This window comes from Xyrauchen texanus, chromosome 21 (genome assembly GCF_025860055.1).
Source record: "Xyrauchen texanus isolate HMW12.3.18 chromosome 21, RBS_HiC_50CHRs, whole genome shotgun sequence".
NCBI lineage: Eukaryota > Metazoa > Chordata > Actinopteri > Cypriniformes > Catostomidae > Xyrauchen > Xyrauchen texanus.
This window is the reverse complement of record NC_068296.1, coordinates 23,155,299-23,183,151: the sequence shown is the minus strand read 5'-3', so window position 1 is coordinate 23,183,151 and position 27,853 is coordinate 23,155,299. Positions and strand designations below refer to the sequence as shown.

The 27,853-nt window shown below is 37.5% G+C and overlaps 3 protein-coding genes and 6 non-coding genes across 10 annotated transcripts in view; 1 reads left to right on the top strand and 8 right to left on the bottom strand.

Moving 5' to 3' along the window:
- Positions 1–563, bottom strand: part of LOC127661393 (multiple epidermal growth factor-like domains protein 11) — a 220,211-nt gene extending 219,648 nt beyond the window's left edge. The window contains exon 1 of the mRNA XM_052152060.1: positions 358–563. The gene's annotated coding sequence lies outside the window, so the exon portion shown is untranslated. The remainder of the gene's footprint in view (positions 1–357) is intronic.
- Positions 564–6,504: 5,941 nt separating this feature from the next.
- LOC127661536 (dual specificity mitogen-activated protein kinase kinase 1-like) lies at positions 6,505–23,691 on the top strand. 2 transcript variants are annotated; one of them, XM_052152288.1, is made up of 12 exons: positions 6,505–6,905; positions 16,742–16,952; positions 19,423–19,569; positions 20,468–20,545; positions 20,661–20,712; positions 20,802–20,926; positions 21,346–21,553; positions 21,716–21,780; positions 21,910–21,968; positions 22,192–22,310; positions 22,459–22,561; positions 22,831–22,972. In XM_052152288.1, the coding sequence occupies exons 1-11, from the start codon at positions 6,823–6,825 to the stop codon at positions 22,557–22,559; spliced, it is 1,248 nt and encodes a 415-aa protein (XP_052008248.1). In that variant the 5' UTR covers positions 6,505–6,822; the 3' UTR covers positions 22,560–22,561; positions 22,831–22,972. The 2 variants fall into 2 exon arrangements, with proteins under 2 accessions (XP_052008248.1, XP_052008249.1); XM_052152289.1 differs by lacking the exon at positions 22,459–22,561 and having other exon boundaries at positions 22,192–22,237; positions 22,831–23,691.
- A 94-nt stretch (positions 23,692–23,785) lies between these two features.
- Positions 23,786–27,435, bottom strand: LOC127661537 (60S ribosomal protein L4-B-like). Its single transcript, XM_052152290.1, has 10 exons — positions 27,343–27,435; positions 26,565–26,736; positions 26,281–26,387; positions 25,634–25,772; positions 25,245–25,369; positions 25,038–25,167; positions 24,693–24,849; positions 24,380–24,463; positions 24,069–24,189; positions 23,786–23,944 (listed from the first exon to the last, which is right to left on the bottom strand). Exons 1-10 carry the CDS (start codon positions 27,343–27,345, stop codon positions 23,852–23,854), a joined length of 1,131 nt encoding a protein of 376 aa, XP_052008250.1. The 5' UTR covers positions 27,346–27,435; the 3' UTR covers positions 23,786–23,851.
- Positions 24,272–24,340, bottom strand: LOC127662018 (small nucleolar RNA SNORD18). Its single transcript, XR_007972839.1, has one exon. It is a non-coding gene; the product is annotated as a small nucleolar RNA SNORD18 (small nucleolar RNA).
- On the bottom strand, positions 24,572–24,641 carry LOC127662017 (small nucleolar RNA SNORD18). The gene has a single exon (XR_007972838.1). It is a non-coding gene; the product is annotated as a small nucleolar RNA SNORD18 (small nucleolar RNA).
- On the bottom strand, positions 24,929–24,997 carry LOC127662015 (small nucleolar RNA SNORD18). Its single transcript, XR_007972837.1, has one exon. It is a non-coding gene; the product is annotated as a small nucleolar RNA SNORD18 (small nucleolar RNA).
- Positions 25,834–25,931, bottom strand: LOC127662020 (small nucleolar RNA SNORD16). Its single transcript, XR_007972841.1, has one exon. It is a non-coding gene; the product is annotated as a small nucleolar RNA SNORD16 (small nucleolar RNA).
- LOC127662019 (small nucleolar RNA SNORD18) lies at positions 26,459–26,527 on the bottom strand. The gene has a single exon (XR_007972840.1). It is a non-coding gene; the product is annotated as a small nucleolar RNA SNORD18 (small nucleolar RNA).
- LOC127662021 (small nucleolar RNA SNORD16) lies at positions 26,809–26,906 on the bottom strand. The gene has a single exon (XR_007972842.1). It is a non-coding gene; the product is annotated as a small nucleolar RNA SNORD16 (small nucleolar RNA).
- Positions 27,436–27,853: the final 418 nt, after the last annotated feature.

The following is a 27,853-nucleotide window of genomic DNA, read 5'->3' as shown; positions in this document are numbered from 1 at the left end:
GTGTAAGTGTCGTACAGGGTGTAAAAGTGGATATTAAGAGATCACTAATAAAAGCCTATGTCCTTATTATTCATCTTAATTATGGACCACAAATCATACTCGTTTAAGTCTACAATTGGTTGATTTGCCTGTACTAAAAGCAACTACTAAAACCGTTTTTTCTTGTCCGTTCAAACTGCATTTTGATAGGCTACATTGATAAACCTGGCTCAATTCAATTAATTAAACATCTTGTATGAATGCATGACACAGTGTAGCTACATTTCAATATGTTCGAAATGATCAATAATTTCTTACATATCACATACTGTGTGAGCTAATCAGGCTGAAATGGCGAAATAAAAATGAGCTACATACCTTCTCCGGGTCTGTTTTACTTTCCCAGATTTTAAATCGCTTTATGGTGTTCGTCCATGTAGTCTTCGTCTTTGGAATCAAAGTGTCCACTTTCTCGAGGTTAATTTATGGCAGACTACATCAAAAGGAATCGTGAACTACATTTTCTTTAATTGAACGTATTGTTAGCGTTAACTGGCCAGTGTTTCGACTGCGCTGCGCAGCGATTCATCCTCTCTCACCGACACTGTTGCTGAATGTTTCTGCCTCTCGCGCGGCCTCATTTTAAACTCACGTGACGTCACTGGCCATGGAGCTGAAGCTGCAAGCGCTCGGTAAACAGATGTGATCTCAGTATCTGTTAATAAGAAAGCTATAAGGACTGTTAGTATTTGCTCTGCTTTTGGGCTCTTCATGTGATCTTTTTTATGTGATATAATGGCCCTCTTATTTTGTATTTTTTGTATTATTTTTACAATTGTATTTATTTTTTTTGTCTTGTTTTATTTTTTATTGTTGTTTTTATAAGTGTTATTGTTGATATTATGTACTGTACGTTTATTTAAATGTAAACAATTTTGTTGAATGTTCTCAGCAATACAATTTTTTTTTAAAAAGCGCTCGGTAAACAGATCTGCACCACAACCAGTGAAGAAGCACGTCACAGGTGCAGTCTATACTAAATTATAATAATTGTTACGAGGATGAAGTAAATATTCTCAGTGTAATTTTGAGTCGATTATGTTCATATTTTCATAAACATTTTCTACCATCTATTTTATTTCATGCTAGAAATAAAAGTCTGTAGTTTAATTCTTTATCTATTAGATGTGGAGCTAGGTAGTTAAGGATTACATTTGATCTGGATTACATAATCAAGTACTTGTAATCAGATCACATTACATTTTAAAATATGCATAAACAAACTGCAGTTACTTTCTATGGATTACATGATTACATATTAATCAGGAAACTGCAGTAGTTGGTCACTATTTAATATTTATCCAATTGTTCTTCTCTTTTTATTATAATTTTTTTTCTTCTCCCAATTAAGAATGCCCAATTCCCAATGTACTTTTAAGTCCTCGTGGTTGTGTAGTGATTTGGCTCAATGTGGGTGGTGGAGGATGAATCCCAGCTGCCTCCGCATTTGAGACCATCAACCTGCACATCTTATTATGTGGCTTGTTGAGCATGTCGCTAAGGAGACATAGTGCGTGTGGAGGCTTCACGCCATCTACCGCAGCATCCACGCTCAACTCACCACGCGCCCCACTGAGAACAAACCACATTATAGCGACCATGAGGAGGTTACCTCATGTGACTCTACCCTCCATAGCAACTGGGCCAATTTAGTTACTTAGGAGACCTGGCTGGAGTTACTCAGCACACCCTGGGATTCGAACTAGCGAACTCCAGGGGTGGTAGCCAGCGTCTTTACTACTGAGCTACCCACGCTGCTATGGCCTATGTTGAGTAAGTTGCAGCAAACTTGCAGCAATGTTTTTGTTGGAAACAGCAGCTTCCTTTGTGGTGTACAGCCATGGACACCAAGCTTGTTTAATGTTTTCTGTATAGTAGACTCATGAACAGAGATATTAACCAGTTTTATTGATTCCTTCATATCTTTAGCTTTTACTCTCGGGTTCTTTTTCCCCTCATTGAGCATTCTGCAGTGTACTCTTTGAGTCATCTTGACTGGACGGCCACTTAGCCACAGTACTAAATTGTCTCTATTTATAGAGAATTTGTCTAACAGATGAATATCTAAGCTTTTCGAGATAAATATGTAACCCTCTCCAGCTTTATGCAAAGCAGCAATTCTTGATCATAGGTCTTCTGGTATATCTTTTTTGCAAGAAATGGTCCACATCATCAGATGCTTCTTGTGAATAGCAAACTCAAAAAATGTTTGAGTGCTTTTTATGAGTCAAAGTAGCTCTAACCCACACCTCCAATCTCACCTCCAATCTCATTTCATTAACTGAATGCCAGGTTTGCCAAATCCTTACTTTAATTAGCTTTTGTTTACATCATTAAAATGGTGGTTCACATATTTCTCCCCAACTTACACTGTGAATATTTGTATTCTGCATTCATGTACAAGGACAATACAATAATTTGTGTGTTATTAGTTAAAACAGATTGTGTTTGTTCATTATTATAACTTAGATGAAGATCAAACCAGATTTTAAGACAAAGTTATATATGAATGCAGGTAATTGCAAAGGGTTCACATACTTTTTCTTGCCATTGTATTTGCTAAGCCTCCCAATAGGAAAAGACAGACAATAAATCAATAGATCTTAGGTTTCCTGGGATAGTAAACACCATCAGATCTCAAATCAAACGCTTTCTGAATAAAAAATCTTCTGAGTTAAAACATTATGTGAAGGACGAGACCATTCATAACAGTAAATCAATTTCAGTTCATAAATATCATTTTCTGTTTTTGCTTACTCTTTTTTTTTTTTATTTTTTTTTTTTATGCATCATTAATTTGACAAGCCTTCAATTTGACTAATATCTAATGTTCCAAAGCGGACATGAATTATTGTAAACCTCCATGCAAATTTAGTAATTATCCCGATCTGCTCTTAAATGAAACCACTGGGGGATCCTGTCAAAACAGCTGACAGAGCAAACTTCCTGTTTCACAGAATTGTCCAGTAAGTTTAACTGTTAAATTATGTTTATAGTTAGAAAAGTCTGTGATATACTGCTTACAATGCAGTATAATCTCTCCGTCTAGGCCTATTTGTTGAGCCAAGATAAAGGCAGTTGCATACATATTCAGAAACATTGCCTTAACATATTAATTTCATGCTTTGTAGGCCTAGTCATTCAAATTCGTAAGAGTAAATAGATCAAACAAAATAAATATCTGTGTTGTAATATTATTTAATCAAAGCTGTAGATAAAGTTGTCAGTTAGCACATAACCTTCATGAGGGGTGCTACGAGTTAGTACTTAATGTATTCAAAATCATAAATAATTTAAAAGTGCAGATTGTTTGACCAGCTTGCAGGTTAGTGGTACTACAACAACAAACAACAATCATTATTGATGAGTAACATTACTCCTATTTACTTTGTGGAAACTGTACATTTTAAATGATTTATTTTTAGACACTGGCAGTTGAGGTAACCATGTTTAGAACATTGTGTACTGTACTTTTTTATTTATTTTTTTATTTTATAGCCATCTAAAGGAAGTATGTGGATCTAAAACATTATCTTTGCATTTTGAAATCTTTGTTCAATGGACTTTTGCAAACAAATAGTTAATTCTCCATGTGACATAATGCTTGAGAGTATTCACATACAGCACCATCTTCAGGGCTGGCTGGACACTTCATATCCTAGGACGGTTAACTCTCACTCTTTGAGAGTATATAGGTGTTTGTATGCCTGACTGCATGTTTAGTTTTGAGTGTATGCATGTGTGGATCCAACAATATTAAGGGGTATGCATAAGCAGAGATAAGTGATTAGGCAGAATCTGCATGATCAGTGAATGCTGGAGATGGAGACCACTTGGATGAAGCAAAAAAGAGGCATCTATTTACTATAGGCTGCAGACAAATTAAAGGCCTTGATGAGAGTAGAGAAGATTTGTATTAATGTATATTTAATCTCCAAATGGGACTTCTGGTGAAATGTTTGGCTTTATAGATATTTGATCATTATATTTCCACTTCTTGAGAACCGTGTTTTGGTAATAGCTGCTGTAGGAGTAATAGCTTGGAACAAAACATCTGAAGGTTATTTGGTGAATCTATTTTATAAGCAATAACCCAAGAAGCAAGGAACTGGAAATGGTGGGACATTACACTTAAAGGGATAGTTCACCCAAAAATGAAAATTCTCTCATTTACTCACCCTCATGTCATCCCAGATGTGTATGATTTTCTTTCTTCTGCAGTACACAAACAAAGATTTTTAGAAAAATATTTCAGCTTTGTAGGTCCACACAATGCAAGTGATTGGAGATCAAACCTTTGAGTCTTCAAACAGCACATAAAGTCAGCATAAAAGCAATCCATATGACTCCAGTGGTTTAATCCATGTCTTCTGAAGCAATTCAATCGGTTTTGTGTGAGAACAGATCAAAATATAACTCATCTTGACATCCACAGTCTCCTTTGTGGCCATGATTTCATGCTCAATTACACTTCCTAGTGCCAGCTAGTGCTTTGCGCATGTCTCAAGCAATAGGATGTGTAATTGAGCTTGAGATCATGATCATGGCTAGACATTGCAATGGCAATAGGAACAGTAAAAAAATTGTTACATTTTGGTCTGTTTTCTTACCCAAAATCAATTAGATAATTTCAGAGGACATGGATTAAATCACTGGAGTTAAATGGGTTGCTTTTAAGCTGACTTTATGTGCTTTTTGGCGCTTCAAAGTTTTGATCTCCAATCACTTGCATTGTGTGGACCTACAAAGCTGAAAATGTTTAAAAAAAATCTTTGTTAGTGTTCTGCAGAATAAAGAAAATCATACACAGCTGGGATGACATGAGGATGAGTAAATGATGAAAGAATTTTCATTTTTGGGTGAACTATCTCTTTAAAGAAATCAGATATTTGGTAAAACTTTACAAAATGGTTCCATTTATAAACATTACTTAACAGCATAAGTAAAACATGAACTAACAATGAACAATAGTTTTATATAATTTATTAATCTTGGTTAATGTAAATTTCAACATAGAGTAAAGCAGTGTTAACATTAGTTAATGCATTATGAACTAACATGAACAAACAATGAAAATTATATTTGTATTAACTAACATAAACAAAAATTAACAAATGCTGTAAAAATATATATTGTTAATTGTTAGTTCATGTTAATTGCAAGTCATTCACTAATGTTAACGAATGGAACCTTATCTTAAACTGTTACCGATATCTTATTGGTGACATAATTCCAGAATTGGATTGTTGTCTAAGCTGCTTGAAAATATTGATCAAAGATTGTGATTGAGGTTGCTATGCGAGCATTAATCAGATTTTTCTAAACAGAAGTTATTTGTTTTCCCTGTATGATTTTAAATGGAATAAATTGGATGTTAGCATATATTGTTATATGATATAACATATTAATTGCTAAGCAAATAAACCATTATTTTAAGGAGTTAATGAAGTAAGACCAATGACCATACTATAAGACTATGGATGTGATGTGTTGGTTATGTAATTTGATGGGCACCTTTGGCCCTGTGGACTTTAAGAAAATGAACTCCCTTAAATAAACTCTCCACACTCTCACTAGTTTGTTTAATTTGTGACTAATAATGTTCAACAGTGTATACACATGTTTTACAAGAGAATTCTGTCGTTTGTCAATTCTTCTCTGAAAGTTATTAAAAAAATTTAACACTGTCATTTCCAACGACAAATTTTGTAATGCGTTTAATACTGTAGCATTCTGTGATGACAATACAATTATATTTTTTGAATAAAATGGCAGACTCTCGACGGATGCAAACTCATGAGAGGTGAAAATGGTGAGAAAGTCATAGCAGGTGTTCCAGATGTATAATTTCTGTTGACTTGTATGTTGTATATAAAGTTTTTTTTTTATGTGTAACTAAGCTGAAAAACTTACTTTAACTTAAAGTAAACCTTTCAAGTGATTTTAATAATGACAATTTTGAAAGTTAGCTTCAGAAATGGTACTTTAGCGGAAAGGTGAGTTTGCATCTGTGTTTGTCGTGTGAAGGCTAATTTCCCAGCTAGTATTTTAAGAACAATCCTACATCCAATTAAACAACATTTTCCATTTTTGCACAATTCAACAATACCGGCTTGCCCAAAAAATATCATGTTCACAAGTGATATGTACTATGTACCTTGATTTCTTTTGTTTTTATTTTCTCATCACCTGTTTGTGTCTTAGTTCATCTCAAGCATGCAATTCTCGAACACAGTGAATTCAGTCCAATGTCAATGTGTTTCATGGCGATTGTTTTTTTTTCGTTAAACCTATATTCTGATACATAAACACATAACACTGGATGAATGATGAATGTTTGTTGAAATTTCTTAAAACGTTTTGATGATTTTCAGTAACAAGTAGGCAAATACAGAGTTAACGAGTAATTGCGCATTTCAACCAGCAGATGAGGACATTGTGTACAGGCAGTCATGCGGTCCGGAAGACTGATGTAAATGTTTGCATGACGTAAAGAGACAATCTCTGTACCCTAGATATACCCTGTTTATTCCCTGAATAATCTATCCTTCTGAACAACACCTTTATCAAAGCAGCCAGGGGGCCATGCAAGATTACCATTGACTTCTTCCTTCTGTCTTTATTTTTTGTAAAGCAAACAGCTACTGGAAGGGTGTGATAGGCTAATCATAGCTTGTGCATCATTGCTCTCTCGGTGAGCGAGTTGGTGTAGTCTGCGGATCAGATCGCTCCTGTTTGAATTGTTCATTTCACTTCTGCGTTCCCAGCTATTAAGATTTCATCATGCAGAAACGAAGGAAGCCAGAGCCGATCCAGCTGAACCCGATTCCAGATGGGAACGCTATAAACGGAACCGGGGCCACAGAGTGAGTGGGCTTGAGTTTTACGCTTTTATTTGATGTCAAAATAACGTATTAGAATACTCTACGAAACTGAGTTGAAAAATTCAGGGATTGTTTGGCTTATTAGGAATATAACTTGACTCGAAAATGGTTTTAATACATTTAGCATTGCTCAGTGTTAAGATATTTCAAACGGATTTTATTACAATTTGGAATTAAGTTAGTTGTGTAGCCTGCTACGTGTGTAGCTATATATTGTGCATTGAGTGTTTGTGAGTGCCAACATAATTATAAACCTATAAATTGTAATTTAATGGTGATTAAGTAGTCGACATATATCATTAAAGGAATATTCTAGGTTCAATACAAGTTGAGCTCAATCTACAGCATTTGTGGCATAATATTGATTACATAATTTTTTTTTTTTTAATATATATATATATATATATATATATATATATATATATATATATATATATATATATATAATATTTATTTTCTTTTAAAAAAGCAAAAAACTGGGTTCCAGTGAGGCACTTACAATGGAAGTAAATGGGGCCAATCTGTAAACAATAAAATACTCTCAAATGTAGTTTCAAATGTATAGCCACCAAATATGAACAATGTGTGTGTTAACGTGATTTAAGTGTGATGAAATTGTGTACAAACATTTTCTGTGTAGTTATATTCAATATTACAACTTTGTTGCCATGACGATGTAATGTCAACAAACTCTTAAAACCTAAAACCACTGTAAAAATGATTATTTTAAACAACTTTGCTGCTCAAATAATACATGAGTTTTAAAAGAGGAATTAATGAAAGTGCTTTAATAAAATTTTAAGCTTCAGATTTATGCCTTTAAACCCTCTAAAAATTGTCTCACTTCACTTCCATTGTAAGTACCTTACTGTAACTTCCACTTTTGCTTTTTTGTTAAAGAAAAGGACGGACGAGTCGAAATAATTTTTTGTGGTAATCAACATTATGGCACCAATGTGCTGTCGATTTAGCTTAAATTTTATTGAACCCTGAATATTCCTTTGGGCATATATAGATCACAGCTTGCGTCACACGTACATACCTTTTTATAAACAAAAGGATTGGTCAATATATCAAATATTACCATATATTTCAGTGACAATAGTTTTAAAAGAAGTCAAAGCATCAAGCACAACTCCAGTCTCTGCGCTGAGTTTTGAACTAGTGGTGTTTTTTTTTATTTTTATTAAACAAATCAATTGTGAAATCAAAAAGTGAATGAATCATTATTGTTCTCTTCTATTGTTGCAGTGGTCATTTTTAAATGTAATGAATCAGTTTAGTAATTGTTTGAATCAATTACTCATAACATAAAAGACGCTCATTAGTAGTCACATACTGGCATAAATATTAAATATCCAGAAGTGGTCACTGAAGGAATCAAACATTTTAAAGAATGATGAATCAAAATCACCATCACTAATTGGGAAGCCACGGACACTGGGAAACAGAGTAATACAAATTGTGAAGTGTTCCAGTGCTGTTGGATGTAACCATTGTATAATAGAAATGTCTAGAAATATATTAGTATTTAATATCTATTAGTTTACAAAAATATAAATATCAAAGATCAATGGGTATACTTTCACTTTTGGACAGAGCAACTAACACATCTCGGCTCTTATTTCTAATGTGTTTCTAATCAAAAAAGCTGTCAGTTAGGCTTTTCATTCTTATAGGAGATGGACCAGAAAGATTAAAGACCTGTCAGTGTCTGTGTTTATAATGTGTAGTGGCCAAAATCCAGGCAAACTTTCATGTTGATCCTAGTATATAAATAGAGATGGGAACTAATTTGAAAACATGTCACACTACACTGAGCCCCAGTATAATACTAGTTTTACCTCATTAAGTAATTATGGTGGATTTTTTTTACTTACTAACAGGTATAGAAACACATGTCGGCAACCTTTTGATTTGTTTGCTGGCTTCACATCCACACAGACAAATATAGATGACCACTGACCACCTGTGTCTGTGCCACCTTTAAATGACAGGCCTGTGATTTTCTCTACTGTAATGCTGAGACAATGAGTGTCCTTCCTCGAAGCTCGAGTCAGTGGTGCATGTCATTGCATTTTGTTTCCTAGAGCTCACTTGAGAGCTTTGACACTTTACCCCTTTTTTAGTCTTGCCATTTGTCATTGAGAGACAATTAATTATTTAAGGATAAATGTGCAGTCTTGAATTGGAAACTGAATATTAGTTCATATTAGAATATTATTTCCACAGATGTTGTATTACTGTTATAAGAGGGATGTTTTGGAGGGGGGAGGTGTTCAGTATTTACAAAAAAAAAAGTAAATACATTCCTTTATGTAGAGCAGGACAGGCTGTGGCGAGCACGCTTTGGAATGTGTGTGTGTGTGTGTGTGTGTGTGTGTGTGTGTGTGTGTGTGTGTGTGTGTGTGTGTGTGTGTGTGTGTGTGTGTGTGTGTGTGTGTGTGTGTCAGTGTGGCTGTGATTCAATCCTGGAAGTCAGTGTTATAGAGAGAGAGGTTCAGTGGAATGTTAAATACTGTGACAGCACTTTTTTTTACAGAAGCCTCTGCTTTAAATCTGTCGTGGCAAGCCTATCTCAAAGAGAACAGCTAATATTACTGTATTTTTAGTAAGTTCTTTCTTATTGGCCCTGAAGTACCTCATGTACAATGTATTCCATGTTTTTTAGGCTGAGAACATTTAGCCACAATTGAACCGGAAAAAATAAAAGGTGTGTGTATACACACATACACAGATGAGCCAAAACATTATGATCATTATGACAGCGAATAACGTTGATCATCTTATAACAAGGCCACATGTCAGTGTCTGGGTAGATTAGATAGTAAGCGAACAATCAATTATCCTAGTCAAAATTTTGAATGCAGGAGAAATGGACAGGAGTAAAGACCCGAGCGACTTTGACAAGATCCAAATTGTTATGGCCAGCTATTTGGAAATGGAAATCTATTTATGGCATTATTTTTGAAGAAATCCTTACTATGCAGCATTTCTCACAAGTGCCTCAAATGTTTGCACAGGACTGTACAGTATCTCACAAAAGTGAGTACACCCCTCATGTTTTCGTAAATATTTGATTATATCTTTTCATGTGACAACACTGAAGAAATGACACTTTGCTACAATGTAAAGTAGTGAGTGTACAGCTTGTATAGCGTTGTGTAAATTTGCTGTCCCTTCAAAATAACTCAAAACACAGCCATTAATGTCTAAACCGCTGGCAACAAAAGTGAGAACACCCCTAAGTGAAAATGTCAATATTTTGTGTGGCCACCATTATTTTCCAGCACTGCTTTAACCCTCTTGGGCATGGAGTTCACCAGAGCTTCACAGGTTGCCACTGGAGTCCTCTTCCACTCCATGATGACATCACAGAGCTGGTGGATGTTAGAGACCTTGTGCTCCTCCACCTTCCATTTGAGGATGCCCCACAGATGCTCAATAGGGTTTAGGTCTGGAGACATGCTTGGCCAGTCCATCACCTTCTTCTTTAGCTTCTTTAGCAAGGCAGTGGTCGTGGAGGTGTGTTTGGGGTCGTTATCAAGCTAGAATACTGCCCTGCGGCCCAGTCTCTGAAGGGACTGAACAGAACATGTTGGCATTCATGGTTTCCTCAATGAACTGTAGCTCCCCAGTGCGGGCAGCACTCATGCAGCCCCAGACCATGACACTCCCACCACCATGCTTAACAGTAGGCAAGACACACTTGTCTTTGTACTCCTCACCTGGTTTCCGCCACACACGCTTGACACCATCTGAACCAAATAAGTTTATCTTGGTCTCATCAGACCACAGGACATGGTTTTAGTAATCCATGTCCTTAGTCTGCTTGTCTTCAGCAAACAGTTTGCAGGCTTTCTTGTGCATCATCTTTAGAAGAGGCTTCCTTCTGGGACGACAGCCATGCAGACCAATTTGATGCAGTGTGCGGCGCGTGGTCTGAGCACTGACAGGCTGACCCCTCCCCACCCCTTCAACATCTGCGGCAATGCTGGCAGCACTCATACGTCTATTTCCCAAAGACAACCTCTGGATATGACGCTGAGCATGTGCACTCAACTTCTTTGGTCTACCATGGCGAGGCCTGTCCTGGGGGGAACCTGTCCTGTTAAACCGCTGTATGGTCTTGGCCACCATGCTGCAGCTCAGTGTCAGGGTATTGGCAATCTTCTTATAGCCTAGGCCATCTTTATGTAGAGCAACCATTATTTTTTTCAGATCCTCAGAGAGTTCTTTGCCATGAGGTGCCATGTTGAACTTCCAGTGACCAGTATGAGGGAGTGTGAGAGCGATGACACCAAATTTAACGCACCTGCTCCGCATTCATGAGACCTTGTAACACTAACGAGTCACATGACACCGGGGAGGGAAAATTGCTAATTGGGCCCAATTTCACTCACTACTTTACATTGTAGTAAAGTGTCATTTCTTCAGTGAAATTATATCTCATGAAAAGATATAATCAAATATTTACAAAAATGTGAGGGGTGTACTCACTTTTGTGATATACTGTGTGTATATATATTATGTCTTTTGTGTCAGATAAAAAAGGGTCTGACTTTAGTTCTTGTGATTTAATCCATGTAATATGTTGCAGTTCTTCACAAAGTTACTTACCAACTGGCTAGTAATTCCATTTTAATTGCTCACCAAAGCCTATTTTTGCTTTTGGCATGAATAATAATTTTGGACTCTGTCAATACTGTTTCATCTCAATTGTCTTGGCAGCAATACCTTTGAAGCTATTGCCTGCCACAAGCTCTAGAGTGCATTGTGTCTTTTCAAAATGTCCAGTATAGGAAACAACACACAGTGTCACACAATCACACCACACACACCATAGCACCATCTGCCGCTCTCCATTTTACTTAACAAGAGAGATGCTGGGTGTATTACTGCTGCTATACTGCATCAAGAAGAATTTGATGATTCATATGTTATATAGGCTATTATTACCAGTTCCCGAATTTGTTTCACTTATTGTGCTTTTGTCAGAGACCTGTTTGAATTAACTCTTGAAGATGGCAACACAGATGTAACCTCAGGACAGATTTATAGAGTATAGCTAAATATTTTCCACAGGACACAATCTCAGGATTCGTTCTCTCGCCGGAGAAAAATGGTTTGCTTCTGTCTAGCCTCAGCAGATCCCAGCATTCCCTAGTGTCTACATTCACATTCCTCTCTTAATCAGGCATGATAGATGAATTTGACCACTTCCTGTGTTTGAACATGTATCCAGCACACCTCTTCATAATTTCCTATGACTTACAAATAGGAAAGTGTAGACGACGGCAACAAGTATATTTTTTAAAGATGAAATGTAAGATTGTAAAAAAGATGTGCATTTTCTTTTGATGTTTGGACCACTCTACATGTTTGGCAGACATGGGACAATGGAAATCAGTACTTAGATTCAGAATTTATCATGTATAACTTTATTTTAACAGTGTTGGTAGTGATTGGAAGATGTTGGCCAATTTCTGATTGGTAAAATGCTTCAGCGCTGGCTATCACTTGATTGTTCGACAGTGCAAAGAGAGAACATTGAGATTTTGTTGCCAAAGTAAAACAAAAAAACATTGTAACATAAAAGTAAAATAATTTTGATTTGTATGGTTTTTATATTTTTCCCAATGCACATTTTTCCAAAGCAGATTTACAGAAAATCAGCTGTAATATTTGTAACGTCAGAAAAACATGAATAACCAACACTCCTGGAAACATAGCAAACAAATCTGACTTTCTATAGTTTGGTATTATTTACAATTTCACAACTTAATCCTGTTGTCCACATATGTTGACATCCATTTTCAGGGAAACTATTTGCTCTAGAATTATATTTATATATATATATATATATATATATATATATATATATATATATATATATATATATATATATAAATAAAAAATTTGGCATGTTTATTAGATGCTACTAGTTACAAATCATAAATGTGAAAATTCACACAGCAGTCACGCTCAGGTCTCAGAAGGTTAAACACTTTTAGTATATTGCTTTTATCAGACAGTATATGCCCTTTCAATTAAAATATAATGGCATATCAAAGGGTAGACTAAATAAATTACTACATAGTAGTAATGAATAATTTATATCATGTAAGTGGTTGTATCATTGCACGGCTGTTTCAATCCAGCAAGACTACAGATTCAGTTGTAACATTGTGAGATTATAAGCTTTGTATCTTCGCTCACGATCTCTTTGGCTCTTCACAGTGACCGAGTTCACTCTGGATATGAAGTAATTGTTCACCCTCCTACATGCAACACAAGGTGTAAGTAGTTATGAAGTATTTCTCTCCATTCTGGTATCTTCTATGGCCTTTACCATTATCACGTTCTCCAACACTGTGCACCCACACCACCCACTTACACCCACACTGCAGCCTTGTATCCATGGTTATATCTGACCTTGCTGTTGAAATTGAAAACACTTTGCCTGATTCTGCATATAGATTAGACAAAGAGCCTACATCCTGGAGTACTTTTGTACTATTCTCTCTTCAACCCCCTCGCATACCTGAGTCATGCACGTTTATCCTGGAGCTATAATATTTTATGTTCACATTGATGTAAATTTATTTGTGAGTGTCTCTTGGGCTGTTGTTGTGGTGGTCTGGAATAATGTTCAACAGCAGGACAACATGTTTTACATCTGAATTGGCTGAATGCTTAAAAGCCCTTGAGGCAGTGTTGTTGGTTTCTGATGGTCCTGAAACATTGTTTTTGGAGATACAGCGCATGAGATAAGATCACATCACTGATGTTTGCAACATGTGTGGCACCACAGCATTGAGTATTTTTTATTTTACACTGAAACACAAGCAGCAGGAAGCCTGAGATCAGTTTAGATAATATGAATTCCTAATTAGGATCAACAGCTGCATCACAAGGCTTTTAATTTGGTTCATTTGAATGCACAAGAAGATTCACTCTTTTTTTCCCCATTTTACATTTTCAGGAGTTTGTTAAAAGAGACGTGTAAAAATTGTTTTATGTCAAATTACTTACTCATAATCTAAAATTGAAGGAATAGTTCACCAACTTTTGTCATAATTTACTAACCCTCACGTCATTCCAAACCCTTGAAAAAAAGTATTTTCTTATGTGGAACACAAAAGGAGATGTTTTAATGATTATTGTGGATTGTCTATTCAATTAAATGGCAGTGGATAATGCCTCATTTTAAAGCTTAAAAAAGGGACCAATAGTATCATAAAAGTAGCAATGTGGCTCGTGCCTCATATTCTAAGTCTTCTGAAGGCATACGATTGGGAGAAACAACCCAAAAACTAAGTAATTTTCAATGTAAATCTTGCCATCTGATGTGCGATCATGAGTGCTGTGAGATAAACTCATTCAGAGTTGCTCACATAGTTTTTAGCACGCACGAACTGTGACCAAGGTTTTGAGATGGGGATGGAAGTATCTGTTTGATTAATGACGGGGGGGGGATTACACACTTCATCTTAAAAGACACACGTTAAAGCCACCTAGCTTTAAAGGCTGCAGTTACGCCACAGTGGAGAAAAACAAGGTGCTGTTGAAGGAGAGAAAGAAAGGATGGAGAGTGGAGGGTCATGGAAGTTTTCTCTTCCAACAGAAAGCCAAGGAAATGCATCACCATGACAACAGGGCCGAGGAAAAAGTTCAAGTGCTTAGAGGAACTCCCTGTTTCCTTAGACAGTGCTTTAGGAAGAAGCTGTTATAAAGCCCTCCCACTACTTACACATACACACACACACACTCGTTGTATAATACCCCATTCAATAGTCCTACCTTTTTTCTGTATAAAAGATGGGAATATGTTTCAGCATGCTGTCAGTTGTCATGGAGGTTTGGCTTTCTACTGATCACAACAGAGGAAATTATGGTTGCAGACAGACATATTCATCCTGTAGTACAAAGCAAGGATATGACTGTATTTTAAAGAATAACAAAATCGAATGCAACAATACACAAACTCATTCTGTATTTCTTCAGAATTCATAGTGTGGTTTGATAATAATATCAAATTTGGTTTGTTAGCTGTCACTTCTGGTCAAATGGCAGGTAATACACAAAAGTAAACTACACTGAATAAAATTTGGAGTGAGAAATTCTATCCTCACAGAAATTGCTAGTAAATTTAACAGGCTACATTTTCAATTAAAGACTACACACAATTCTTGGTGGCTTTAATTAGAGCTTCTCAAGTAGAGTTTACTTTGTAATACTCTTTTTCAGTTCAATTTTACACACTTTGTGTTTGGACATTTTACTAAAGCAATGTAGCAAAGATTAAATGCTTTTAAAAGTGTACTGGCATTTCAATGTTTTTTTGTTTTTTTTACGTACTTAATCATGTACCACATGACAGAAGCCTTGCGGGAAAGCTTAATGCATACAAGTAGTCTATCAGACAACATCACCTTGCTTTAATGACAACAGAAACCAGATCCAGAGCTGCACACGCATAACTCAACACTTAGTGCAAAAAAATCATGATGGTAACAAACAGATACATTTTTTTTTTTTTTTTTATAATGAATGTGATTTAACTTCCCAAAGTACGAACTTACCAAACATAACAACAAAATCATCAATAAAATTGGTGTAAATAAATTAGCAAACAGTGAATTTTTGCAAGCTTATTAATAATTCAAGCCCAGGAACACCAATTGTGAGTAACTATACATTATGTTTCTTTGACCAATAGGAGAAACCTGTTTTCAACCTGTTTGAAAAGGGTATTATTTTTCCAATTCCATTTGGTGACACTAGTAGTGCGAAAATTACACACATCACCTTTTAAGATGCTGACTTCAAAAACCCGTAAGAGAATTAGAATTTTCGAGCCATAGGCTGTTTTAGGATTTTCCTATGGGTTATTATAATGGCAGATTTGGATTAAACAATACTTTAATGTACTTAGACGATTTGTTGTACAGCAGAAACTAGCACACATTCATACCTCAAACATGAATTTTGAAGCAGCTGTGTTTAAAATAAAAAGTATATTGCTATTGAGCTAAATAAGCATAGTCTCATAGAATAAACATTAGCCTACTATAGCAAAAGGTTTGTAAACTGGGTTTTACAGTACGTGCTGTGTTCTAAGTTTCAACACAGTTTCCAGGTGAAATTAACACTAGAGGCACTAGAACAGCTATGCATTTTATTCAACTTCAAAAAATCACTAGTACAAGGAGAGATTATTTTAAGCTCTTTTACTCACACACTGCTTTTATGATAATCGAGACCCTCTTAAGACATCATTTGAAAAACAATACATTTTAACGCTTGTATTACAAACCCACCTACATTTACACACTTATTATCATAAGCTGACACGTGAGCCGAATGTGTCATATAAGTGGCATGGAATAATGTGGTTGCTTCAGAAAGTGTGCTTTTCATGTAGCATTTGCTTTTAGGACACTATTGGTTAGGTTTAGGTTAAAGTTTTAGGTACATTTTACTCAAAACATTAAACGTTAAAAACCTTGTCTGATTACGAACAATTTAAGTCGCTTTTGGTAGCCTTTGCTGGACATTTAATTGGGATACTGCAGCGAAAAGCGTAATGAAGCATGTGATTTATTTTTGCAAACATATTTACCACGTTTTCAGAGATCAGGCTGGAACTTATTTTACTCATAAATGGAAAAATCCCATTATAAAAACCAATAGGAAATTCCCAAGGGAACCTATGGCGAATTAGCCTTCTGGTTTGCCTATAAATTAACATCATGGCTGAACAGCTCTATTCACAATGATTAACTTGCATTTTTCTGGCTGTGTTTGTGTGTTAGAACAAATCTAGAAGCTCTGCAAAAGAAGCTAGAGGAACTGGAGCTTGATGAGCAGCAAAAGAAGCGCCTGGAGGCTTTTCTCACCCAGAAGCAGAAGGTCGGAGAGTTAAAAGATGATGACTTTGAGAAGATTTGTGAGTTGGGTGCAGGCAATGGAGGGGTTGTCTTCAAGGTCTTACACAGACCCTCAGGCCTCATCATGGCCAGAAAGGTAAGCTACTGTATGGTGCAAGTAGCTTTTACTTGGCATCATCAAACAACCTGGAAGTGTTTGAGGCTTTACTCACCTATAGCTGATCAGCATCAAGCTTGCAAGAGAAGGCCATTGATTGTCATTACCAGCCTTGAATTGGATGCCATTTTAGAGCTTAGACAAGGCTGTGCGGTTACTTCTTCTACAGTATATATTGAAGGCATCAGCTATTGACGTCATCATATATTTTTTTTAGATTACTAGTTCGCAAGTTTGACATTGCAGAAATAAAGCATTACATTTGTTGCACATGTAATGCATGTAGTGACAATTTTTACATCATGTACTGTAGGTTTTTTGCTGTAGACTTTTCTTCCTTTAGAGTGAAATCATACTTTTTCTAATGAACTACAACAGGGCTACAACTTGCCTGAGGAAATAAAGTTTTTCATCCACCCAAAATAACCATCAAATTATGAAACATTACTTCCATAATATGAGAGCTCCCAGGGAAGAAACAGCAACCTGAAGGGTTGTCAGAGATGTTACAAAGCACACAGACTCAAAACACCTCTAAGGCACACACAAAACAATGGACTCTCAGTGTTCATTAGAAAAAGCAGCTCTTTATCAACTATAAAACGCAGACACTCTGGCAATTACAGAGAGAAGCTCTCACTGGTACCAGAAATTAGGCTTTAACTTAACTTTAACTCATAATACAGTATAAAATGATAAGAGTGTACACTCACCTAAAGGATTATTAGGAACACCTGTTCAATTTCTCATTAATGCAATTATCTAATCAACCAATCACATGGCAGTTGCTTCAATGCATTTAGGGGTGTGGTCCTGGTCAAGACAATCTCCTGAACTCCAAACTGAATGTCAGAATGGGAAAGAAAGGTGATTTATGCAATTTTGAGCGTGGCATGGTTGTTGGTGCCAGACGGGCCAGTCTGAGTATTTCACAATCTGCTCAGTTACTGGGATTTTCACGCACAACCAATTCTAGGGTTTACAAAGAATGGTGTGAAAAGGGAAAAACATCCAGTATGCGGCAGTCCTGTGGGCGAAAATTCCTTGTTGATGCTAGAGGTCAGAGGAGAATGGGCCGACTGATTCAAGCTGATAGAAGAGCAACTTTGCCTGAAATAACCACTCGTTACAACCGAGGTATGCAGCAAAGCATTTGTGAAGCCACAACACGCACAACCTTGAGGCAGATGGGCTACAACAGCAGAAGACCCCACTGGGTACCACTCATCTCCACTACAAATAGGAAAAAGAGGCTACAATTTGCAAGAGCTCACCAAAATTGGACAGTTGAAGACTGGAAAAATGTTGCCTGGTCTGATGAGTCTTGATTTCTGTTGAGACATTCAGATGGTAGAGTCAGAATGTGGCGTAAACAGAATGAGAACATGGATCCATCATGCCTTGTTACCACTGTGCAGGCTGGTGGTGGTGGTGTAATAGTGTGGGGGATGTTTTCTTGGCACACTTTAGGCCCCTTAGTGCCAATTGGGCATCGTTTAAATGCCACGGCCTACCTGAGCATTGTTTCTGACCATGTCCATCCCTTTATGGCCACCATGTACCCATCCTCTGATGGCTATTTCCAGCAGGATAATGCACCATGCCACAAAACTCGAATCATTTCAAATTGGTTTCTTGAACATGACAATGAGTTCACTGTACTAAAATGGCCCCCACAGTCACCAGATCTCAACCCAATAGAGCATCTTTGGGATGTGGTGGAACGGGAGCTTCGTGCCCTGGATGTGCATCACACAAATCTCCATCAACTGCAAGATGCTATCCTATCAATATGGGCCAACATTTCTAAAGAATGCTTTCAGCACCTTGTTGAATCAATGCCAGAACAAGGCAGTTCTGAAGGCGAAAGGGGGTCAAACACAGTATTAGTATGGTGTTCCTAATAATCCTTTAGGTGAGTGTATATAGTATATGCATTACTTCATTACTAATGAATTACCTTATTTACTTTAAGCTAGAAATAACTTGAAATAATAATAACATTTTACCTTTCATAAGAGGATTAACATAAAATAATGTAGGGTGGGGCCATCAGGATTTATTGGATCGAACATGGTTTGCTATTACATCAGTGGAGAAGAATAGTTATTTCAGAGGTGGAAAATCATATTCAGTTTGATTAATTATAATGAAAACAGACTTATACTGTATTGATGAGTCATGCGCACATTGCACAGTAAGAGCAGAGACATACATGCAGAAAGTTAATTGGGTCAATTTTGAGTTTATGTTGTCTTTGTGTATATAAGAGTGTGTATGCATGACTGAATAAGCAGGGATATAAAACATGTAAATTAGACTCTGAGCTTGAACCTCGTGAGCCAGTATTCAGTGCTGTGGCAGTCACACATCAAATGGGCTTCCCTTAGCAGACATCATGCCGCTGCACTGTTTCTTCAGCCCTCTCGCTTTCTCTTCTTTTAAACAGTTGATTCACCTAGAGATCAAGCCAGCAATAAGAAATCAGATCATCAGAGAGCTGCAGGTGCTGCATGAATGTAACTCACCCTACATAGTGGGCTTCTATGGGGCTTTCTACAGTGACGGAGAGATCAGCATCTGTATGGAGCACATGGTATTTTCTACTCTCAATGTCAAACATAATACAGAGGAAAATGAAAAGAACCTTTTACTTTAGCTGTGTTATTAGTTTTAACACTTAGTTCGATTGCTATGTCCGAACCCAAGTTTAATACCAATCTCCTTCCCTTGCCCTCGTGGGTCTCTTTTCAAATTGTACTTTTGGATCTGAACCATGGAACTTCACAGTATCACAGTTAGCACTGTAAGTTTCACAGTGTTATTCTGTGTACTACTTTTGTCCCTTTGAATTCATAACCAAAACTTTACATGCACAGATCTGCATTTGCGAATAGTTGAAGCCACGCTACAAAGGCAATTTTAGCTGATATAATCAGCTATGAGAAATGCATTGTACTATAAGAAGTGTGACCGGAAGCTTGTAAAGTCATCAATAGTGGTTCACTTCAGGATGGATTAGTTTTATACAATCTTCGAGTTCATATGAAACCCAGGACGACTTTTAAAGTGGACTCGAAAAACTGCTTTCGCACCAACGAATCAAACTTTGTCGTCAAATGGACTCTGTTCATCATCAAAAGCTCTAGTGTGAATGCATCCTAAATGACTCCTCGAAGTAAAAATGATTTGTCGTTTGCATCTCTTGGTTTCAGTCTTGGTTTTTATCAACATGCATAATTTAAACAAGAAGTTTTGTGGCCCTAACTGCATATCTTTACTATATTTCATTGAAATGTGTACTATCTACTTGTCAGCTTTAGAAATATGTATTTAATAATTTCTCATCTATAGATCCATAAATGTTATTAAATTGCTTATAATATCTTTTCAATATTCTTCTATGAAAATACCTCCATAGTTCAGTTATATGTTAAGTGTGAAAGTTATATAAGTGTATCTGCTGAATATATATCACCAATCATCTATTGTAGGATGGTGGCTCCCTGGACCAGTCCTTGAAGAAAGCAGGCAAGATCCCAGAGCAAATACTGGGCAAAGTTAGCATTGCGGTTGGTATCCCAGTAAACTTTCTCCCAATTATCTCAATGGTCTCTTGTGGACTGATTCCACACAATAAGGCTGAAGTAGAGTACTTCATGTTACTGGACTTTTTCTCTCATGCAGGTGATAAAAGGCCTGTCCTACCTGCGAGAGAAACACAAAATCATGCACAGAGGTGATTAGTGTTACACTATTTCAAGCAGACATTTTTTAATTAGCTTTTCTATTGACATTGTACTAACTGAACATTGTCCTTGTCTTAAGATGTAAAGCCATCCAACATCCTGGTGAACTCACGCGGTGAAATCAAGTTGTGTGACTTTGGTGTGAGTGGACAGCTTATTGACTCCATGGCCAATTCGTTTGTGGGCACCAGATCTTATATGTCTGTAAGTGAATTTTGCCATTACAAATTCCAATTTTACCAGATCTATGAACATCATCCCCACAAATTGACACAACTAATAAATACACATAGGTCTATTATACAGTTTTCTTAGAAATGAATGGATTAATGCATTAACTATGAAAACATTATAAGATAAATCACTTTTAAATTATTTGATAAATTAATCGAGAATTGTAGAAACTACATACTTTGACACTGCAATTCTTTTAAGGCAAGTACCGGTAGACATGATTCCCAGCTGAATGTTTGATCAGAGTATCTCAAGGGGGCTGTCTGTTTTTTTCAGGCTCCTGTTCTCATTATATCTCTTCCTGTTTGATAACAATTATTTCCCACTTTCTCTCTCTCTCTCTCTCTCTCGGTTGATCCTCCTCCCTTTTTCTGTATGTCCATCTGCAGCCAGAACGTCTTCAAGGGACTCACTATTCTGTCCAGTCTGACATATGGAGTATGGGTCTCTCTCTGGTGGAGATGGCCATCGGACGCTTCCCTATTCCACCACCAGATGCAAAGGAGCTGGAGCAAATCTTTGGTCAGCCCCTCGAGGGCGACCCATCGGCCAGCGAGGCCTCCCCTAAACCCAGGCCCCCAGGTCGACCCGGTAGCTGTGAGTGTCTGTTTGCCATCCTATACAGAGGTGTCTCTGCTATTGGAGGCTTTACTGCATGTGGAAACCGATCAGTTATTTGTTTCTGCTATACACTTTTACATTACAGTAGTACTATAAAACAATCCTGAGATAATATATTAGTTATGTTTGTCTTTTCAGCATACGGTCCAGACAGCAGACCTCCTATGGCTATATTTGAGCTCCTTGACTATATTGTCAATGAAGTAAGCTCCCAATGGTGCTTTAGTTACTTCACTGCCATAAAACAGTTTAGTAATCTTTAAAGTGAGGATTTGTTGGTTGTTCTACTTGAGCTTAATGGAGCCGTTTGGTTTTGTTTTTTTCATTTTCAGCCACCTCCCAAGCTGCCAAGCATATTTGGTGCAGAATTTCAAGAATTTGTTAACAAGTGGTAAGCAAAAACTTGATTTTATCAGCATTTAATTTTATAGGACATGACAGAAATGTTGTGCTGCAACAGTCTCATGATTTTATGTTTCTTCAGTGATGCTTGATGTGCCATCTAGTGGTTGAGCCAAAAAAAATCTATGTGAAATCTGCTGCCAGATGAAACAAATATTCTGTCTGTGTACATTTTATGTACTTTATTACTAATTGATTTACTTTTTTGTTAGTTTAATAAAAAATCCAGCAGAAAGGGCAGACCTTAAGCAGCTGATGGTAGGAACTACATTTTTCTATTATCTACTCCTTGAACAGACCATATTTCCTGAGATACGGTGTATGGCCAATAGTACGTGGACTCCCAAACACCACACCCATATGTGCTTGTTAAGCATTGATTTCAAAACAATTGGCATTAAAAAGTAATTTGTCCTCCCTAACAGCATCCACTTTTCTAAGAATGCTTTCCACTAGATTTTTAATTTGCTCCCATTTAGACGAGAACATCAGTGAGGTCAGGCATGGATGTTGGACAGGGGGGCCCGGATCAGTCGGCATTCCAGTTCATTCCAAAGGTGCTCAGGCCTGGGTTTTGTGAGGGTCAGTTAAGATCTTCCACACCAGACTTTGTAAACCATTTATTTATGAACCTCACTTAGTGCACTGTCAGTGAAAGGGCCCTCCTAAAACTGTTGCCACAAATTTGTAAGCTCACAATACTCTAGAATGACCTTGTATGCTGTTGCATTAAAATTGGCCTTTACTGGAATTACAGAAACCCAGTAATTTGGAGTCCACATACTTATATAGTGCATTCTTTCCTTTTCTTTGAATAGCTGAGCAATTGATTTAACCTCAACCTTTTTCAGGTCCATACCTTCATAAAGAACTCTGAGGCAGAGGAGGTTGACTTTGCAGGATGGCTATGCAGCACCATTGGGCTAAACCAACCAGCAACACCAACTCACAGTGTGGGAATGTGAATCATCTTTTCTAAGCCAACTATTGATGCACCCCTACCATCTACAGTTTCTCTGCCTGCACTAATTCCTACCTGCCAATCAATCCAGAGGCTGAGAGCTAACTACTGCTTCCTGAAACATCCCCATCTTATTTTAGTTGTCTTGAGTATTATCATGAGATGTATACAGCTGTAACAATGTGCTATGCCTTTGCTAGGATACTTGAATTCTATTCTGCCAAATATTGTCAGACGCCTTTGTCACATCAGAGGGTTTTGGCTATACACAGGAGATTGTTACATTACAAATCCAAGTTAACTACATGCTGATATTGGGAAGTGACAGTTCACATAAAAAAAAAAAAGTTACCGTTTACTTAACCTCCCTCATGTGTATGCAAATCCTTAAGTTGATTTCTTCCTTGGAAAATATTTTGTAATGCTGACGGTGCAGCTCTTTTTCCATAAAATTAAATGGGACTAAGGCTATCAGAACCCAACATTTTGCTGAAGAAATCAAGTCATACAGGTTTGGAACTACATGAGGGAGGCTAAACAATATCAAGGTCCTTTAAACTCAACTTTAAAGCAAATTGTCAATCTGTTACAATAGTGCTACTATGACTTTCAATGTCTGTGGCTGCATTTAACTATTAGCTACCCCTTTGAGTGGTTAATGTTTCACTGTAATGTGTGTTCTGCTTTTCCCCCATTTTAAATATGAATCTGCAGCCAATAACTCACAACAAAAGCATAAAATCATTTAACTTAAACAAACTTGTATATTAAAATAAAAGGTTTATTTAACAGATGAAAACTGACTGAGCTTAGCAATGTGATTTGCAGTAGATTACAAATGACAGTTTTTGCAGGATTTTGAATGGTTTTATTTGAAAGCATTTCTGAACTCCAAAGTCTGTTTAAGAGCACTATTCTTTAGCTGGAGCTGCTGCAGCAGCAACAGGCTTCTTAGCCTTCTTCACAACCTTCTTCTTCTTGGGTTTCAGCATCTTAGCCTTGATCTGTAGAGAGTTCAGATTTAGAGATTGATGAAACATGGTTGCATTGCATGTACAAAGTGTGTGCCTATACAGTAGGAAAACTAATATGCTATTGGGTCCCAAAACCTGGGCTATGTGTACGTACTTCAGGGTTGTGTGCCAAGATAGCACGGCGACGGGCTGTCTTGGCGTAGGGGTTAAGTTTCATCATCACTCTCAGGTTCTTCAGAGGGTTCTTCTTGAAAACTTTGCGATTAATCTTGCGACTGCAATGGATTAAAAACAAACATGTTACTTTACATTGTACAATACACTTAACAAAGACAGTGTGCTTGAGTTTGAGAAAAGCAGCTCAGGACTTCCAAAATAATCATTAGTCAGAAACACGGACCAGAAGTAGGAATATCATCATTGCAATTTAGTCAGCACTGATACAGAAAATAAATCAAAACATACTTAGCAGGACGAAGTGCCTTCTGGACTTCCTCACTCTTGAGGATTCGGTTCAGATCTGTGTTGGTCATCTTGTGCATTGGCAAACTGGAACATGACAAGTCAGTAAGTCTACAAACTTATTCTCAATATCTATTAACTTAAATTATAAATGGGTGTGCATTTGGGCAAGTGTGGTTTCAGCCCACCATATTTTTACTCAGAACTTCTGAAAAGATCATGAGGTTCATAAACACGGACCAGAAGTAGAAGCTCATCATTGTTGTCTAAAGCACACAAGAAACTTATCTTTAAGGAAAAGATGAGGGAAACTCACTTGTAGTTCACTTTCAGCGAGGAAGGTTTGCGCCAGGTGCCGTAAAGGTCATCCAGCTTGCGGAAGGCGCTCTCGGTCCAAATGCAGAAGCGACCAATGTGTCCACCTGGAGCAAGCTTCAACAGGTCCAGTCTGGACACGCGCTGCAGCGTAATGCCTGAGGGATCATGCATACAGCTTTTTTTTGCAACCAGCTAGGACACCACAACTGCAGAACATTCTGTATTAATTATATTAGGGTCAGAACTTCCACTATGATCACAGGACTCATAAACACGGACCAGAAGTAGATATCATCACGTGCACAGGTGCAGAAACACTCCAATGCAATATCAGTTTACATACCAGGGATGTTTCTGAAAGCTCGCGTCACACCGTTGTCTTCGTTGTAGATGATACATGGTCCCTTTCGCTGGACGCGCCTTCGGTTCCTCATCTTACCCTTACCGGCACGCATTCGCTGAGAGGCGTAAACCTGGAGACCAGAAGTTTGTGTAAAAACACTGGTAAAACGCAACATCTTTAGTAAATATCAAAGCATGAGAATCTAACCTTCTTTATGTCGTTCCAAGCCTTAAGCTTCTTCAGCAGAAGCACAGCCTCCTTAGTCTTCTTGTATCCCTCAACTTTATCATCAACGACGACTGGAACCTCAGGAATCTCCTCAATGCGATGACCTGAAACGTCCCACATTGGTTACAGAAAATACATTGAAGTCTGGCAATTTATCAATTATGAATCACCGTTTAATGTGCTCGGCCTTCGAAAGGCAAAAACCAGCAGTTTGATTTGGCCCTTCTGCCAGCTGAGCTTACACTGAATGCCAATCCAAATGGCAACCCACACAGTAATTTAGATTTTCAAAGTTAAATTAGCATTAAAAAATAAAAATTGTGTGTACCATCAGAATAGAATGCTGGACCTTATTAGGATTTGCTAACCTTTAGCCATGACCAGGGCAGGCAGAGCAGAGGCAGCCAAGGCAGAGCAGATGGCATAACGCTTCTGGTTAACATTGATCCTACGGTGCCAGCGGCGCCAAGTCTTTGTGGGAGCAAACATGCGGCCACCACGACACATCTACACAAGAGTTAAGGGATAATATTTTTGAACACTGCAAACACAAATACATCTGTGAACTTGCTCAGACTCAATATTCGTCAACCTTCCACGACAGCATGAGACAGCAGGCAACTGTCACTATGCGTAGAGTAGGACGCAAATTACACCATCACAGCAAGTGTTCAATTATCATTGAAGATTGTGACAAATTATAAATTATATTTACAGTTCATTCAAATGAAAATGTACCCACCCTTATGTCATTCCAAACCCACCTGACTTTTCCATGCAACAACAAAACAAAAATATTAGGCAGAAAAACCTCTTACCATTCACTCGCATAGTGTAAAAAATATGCAATAAAATTTGGTGAATGGTGACAGACAACATACTGCCAAAAACCCATATTCCACAAATGTCAAGTCATATGGGTTTGGGACACCATGAAGCTGATAACACGAACATTTCATTTTTAAGTGAATGCTTCAAATTATCATCAAGTTAGTTCAGTGACACATAAGGATACGTTTCCGAAAGCACCCTGGCCAGAGCGGTGGGTGCCACCACCACGCACTCGGGGGATACGGGCAACAGCTCTTCCTGTGCCCCAGGACTCAGCACTGGTCTGGTGACCTGAAACACACGTTACATTTGATTCTCATCATAAAATAAATGCACATCGTACAATTGAAGTACGAAAAGGCTAAATCAGAACTTCCATCAAAATCAGTTATTCAGAAACACGGACCAGAAGTGGAATATCATCAGACAAGCAACATACCAAAGAATTGGTATTGAAACAACACTCACCGGCCAGCTCACTGACGGCATAGGGCTGACGTTTATTCTTGCGCATGTTAGTGTGCACAAAGTTGACAACATCAGGGCGGATGGGAGCCCTGAACACTGCAGGCATAACCACATTTTTGCCGGTAGTCTCCCCTTTCTCGGAGTAGACCGATACTAACGGTCGGGCACACGCCTAAAAAGAGAGGCATGGATAATTAAAAGACATTTAAATTTCTTAAGTTTCATTCATGAGAACTCTGAATCTTGCTCAGTCTCGGTTTTCGTCACCCTTCTGTGTCAGCATGAGACAGTAGGCAACTGTCACTGATCACAGAGTAGGACGCAAATTACACCATCATAGCAAGAGTATAAAATGCTTAAGTAAAATAAATATAGTGGGAAAACCACGGTGCATGTATGCTAAACCATCGAACAACTGTAGCGCTAGGCCACAGCACACATGACGGCATCAATATTCACATACAATGACATTATGAAGGTCGTTCAACTGTATTTAGATCGGACATACAACGACTTCTAACATGTACAAACACTATATTTCTTAGAGCGTATGAATTCAAATGTTTAACAAAGTTGCCTCCGTCTTGACTGCACGTGTGTACACGCCGCACTAGTTCAAAATGGCTCCCGAGATATGAAGTAACGTGAGCCTCGTATCTAACGGATATTTTTTCTTTACAGCAAACAAATGTTGACCTACGTGCACGTGTAACAACGAAATAAAAGTGTTTTCATTAAAACTTGCACAAGCCTGTGAAAACGGGTTCACTATGCTCACCATTTTTATGTTTTCACGGCTCGCCAGGAACCACGCTCCTAACTTGATGGCGGCCACGGAAGAAAAGAAGGAATGATGTATAACACCGGCACTTCTTTATCCATCCGACCTCAGGTCACTTCCGGCCAATCTGCTTGTTTCGTATGAGTTAGCCCTTTTTTTTTTACAAACGGTCTTAGTTTATTTATAAAACTATATCTAACCATCTTTAATCTTTATTTCAATAAACCACTAATAGAAAACTTAGAAACTAGACCGTTTGTTAAGGGACTATTTAACCACTGGGAGCAGGCGGACTCGTGACGTAGAGATGGAACTACTTTCAATATTTTTTCAGAATGATTTGTAAATGTTTTAGCACTAAATTTGTACATTATAATTTAAAATGTCTTTTTTTATACGAATAGAAACATAATTTTTGTCAAATTGTCATTGTTTGAAGGGACAATGGGCGTGGTCTAATGACGTCTGACACTGGTGACGTACGGTAGACCTTATTCACAGCGGCGCC

Coding starts and splice junctions, on each gene's coding strand:
- LOC127661536 (XM_052152288.1), top strand. CDS start 6,823: ATGCAGAAACGAAGGAAGCCAGAGCCGATCCAGCTGAACCCGATTCCA. Junction 21,781..21,909: donor TTGACTATATTGTCAATGAA/GTAAGCTCCCAA, acceptor TTTCATTTTCAG/CCACCTCCCAAGCTGCCAAG. Junction 21,969..22,191: donor CAAGAATTTGTTAACAAGTG/GTAAGCAAAAAC, acceptor CTTTTTTGTTAG/TTTAATAAAAAATCCAGCAG.
- LOC127661537 (XM_052152290.1), bottom strand. Junction 26,388..26,564: donor TGCCGTCAGTGAGCTGGCCG/GTGAGTGTTGTT, acceptor CGTGTGTTTCAG/GTCACCAGACCAGTGCTGAG. Junction 25,168..25,244: donor CTTGGAACGACATAAAGAAG/GTTAGATTCTCA, acceptor TCTGGTCTCCAG/GTTTACGCCTCTCAGCGAAT.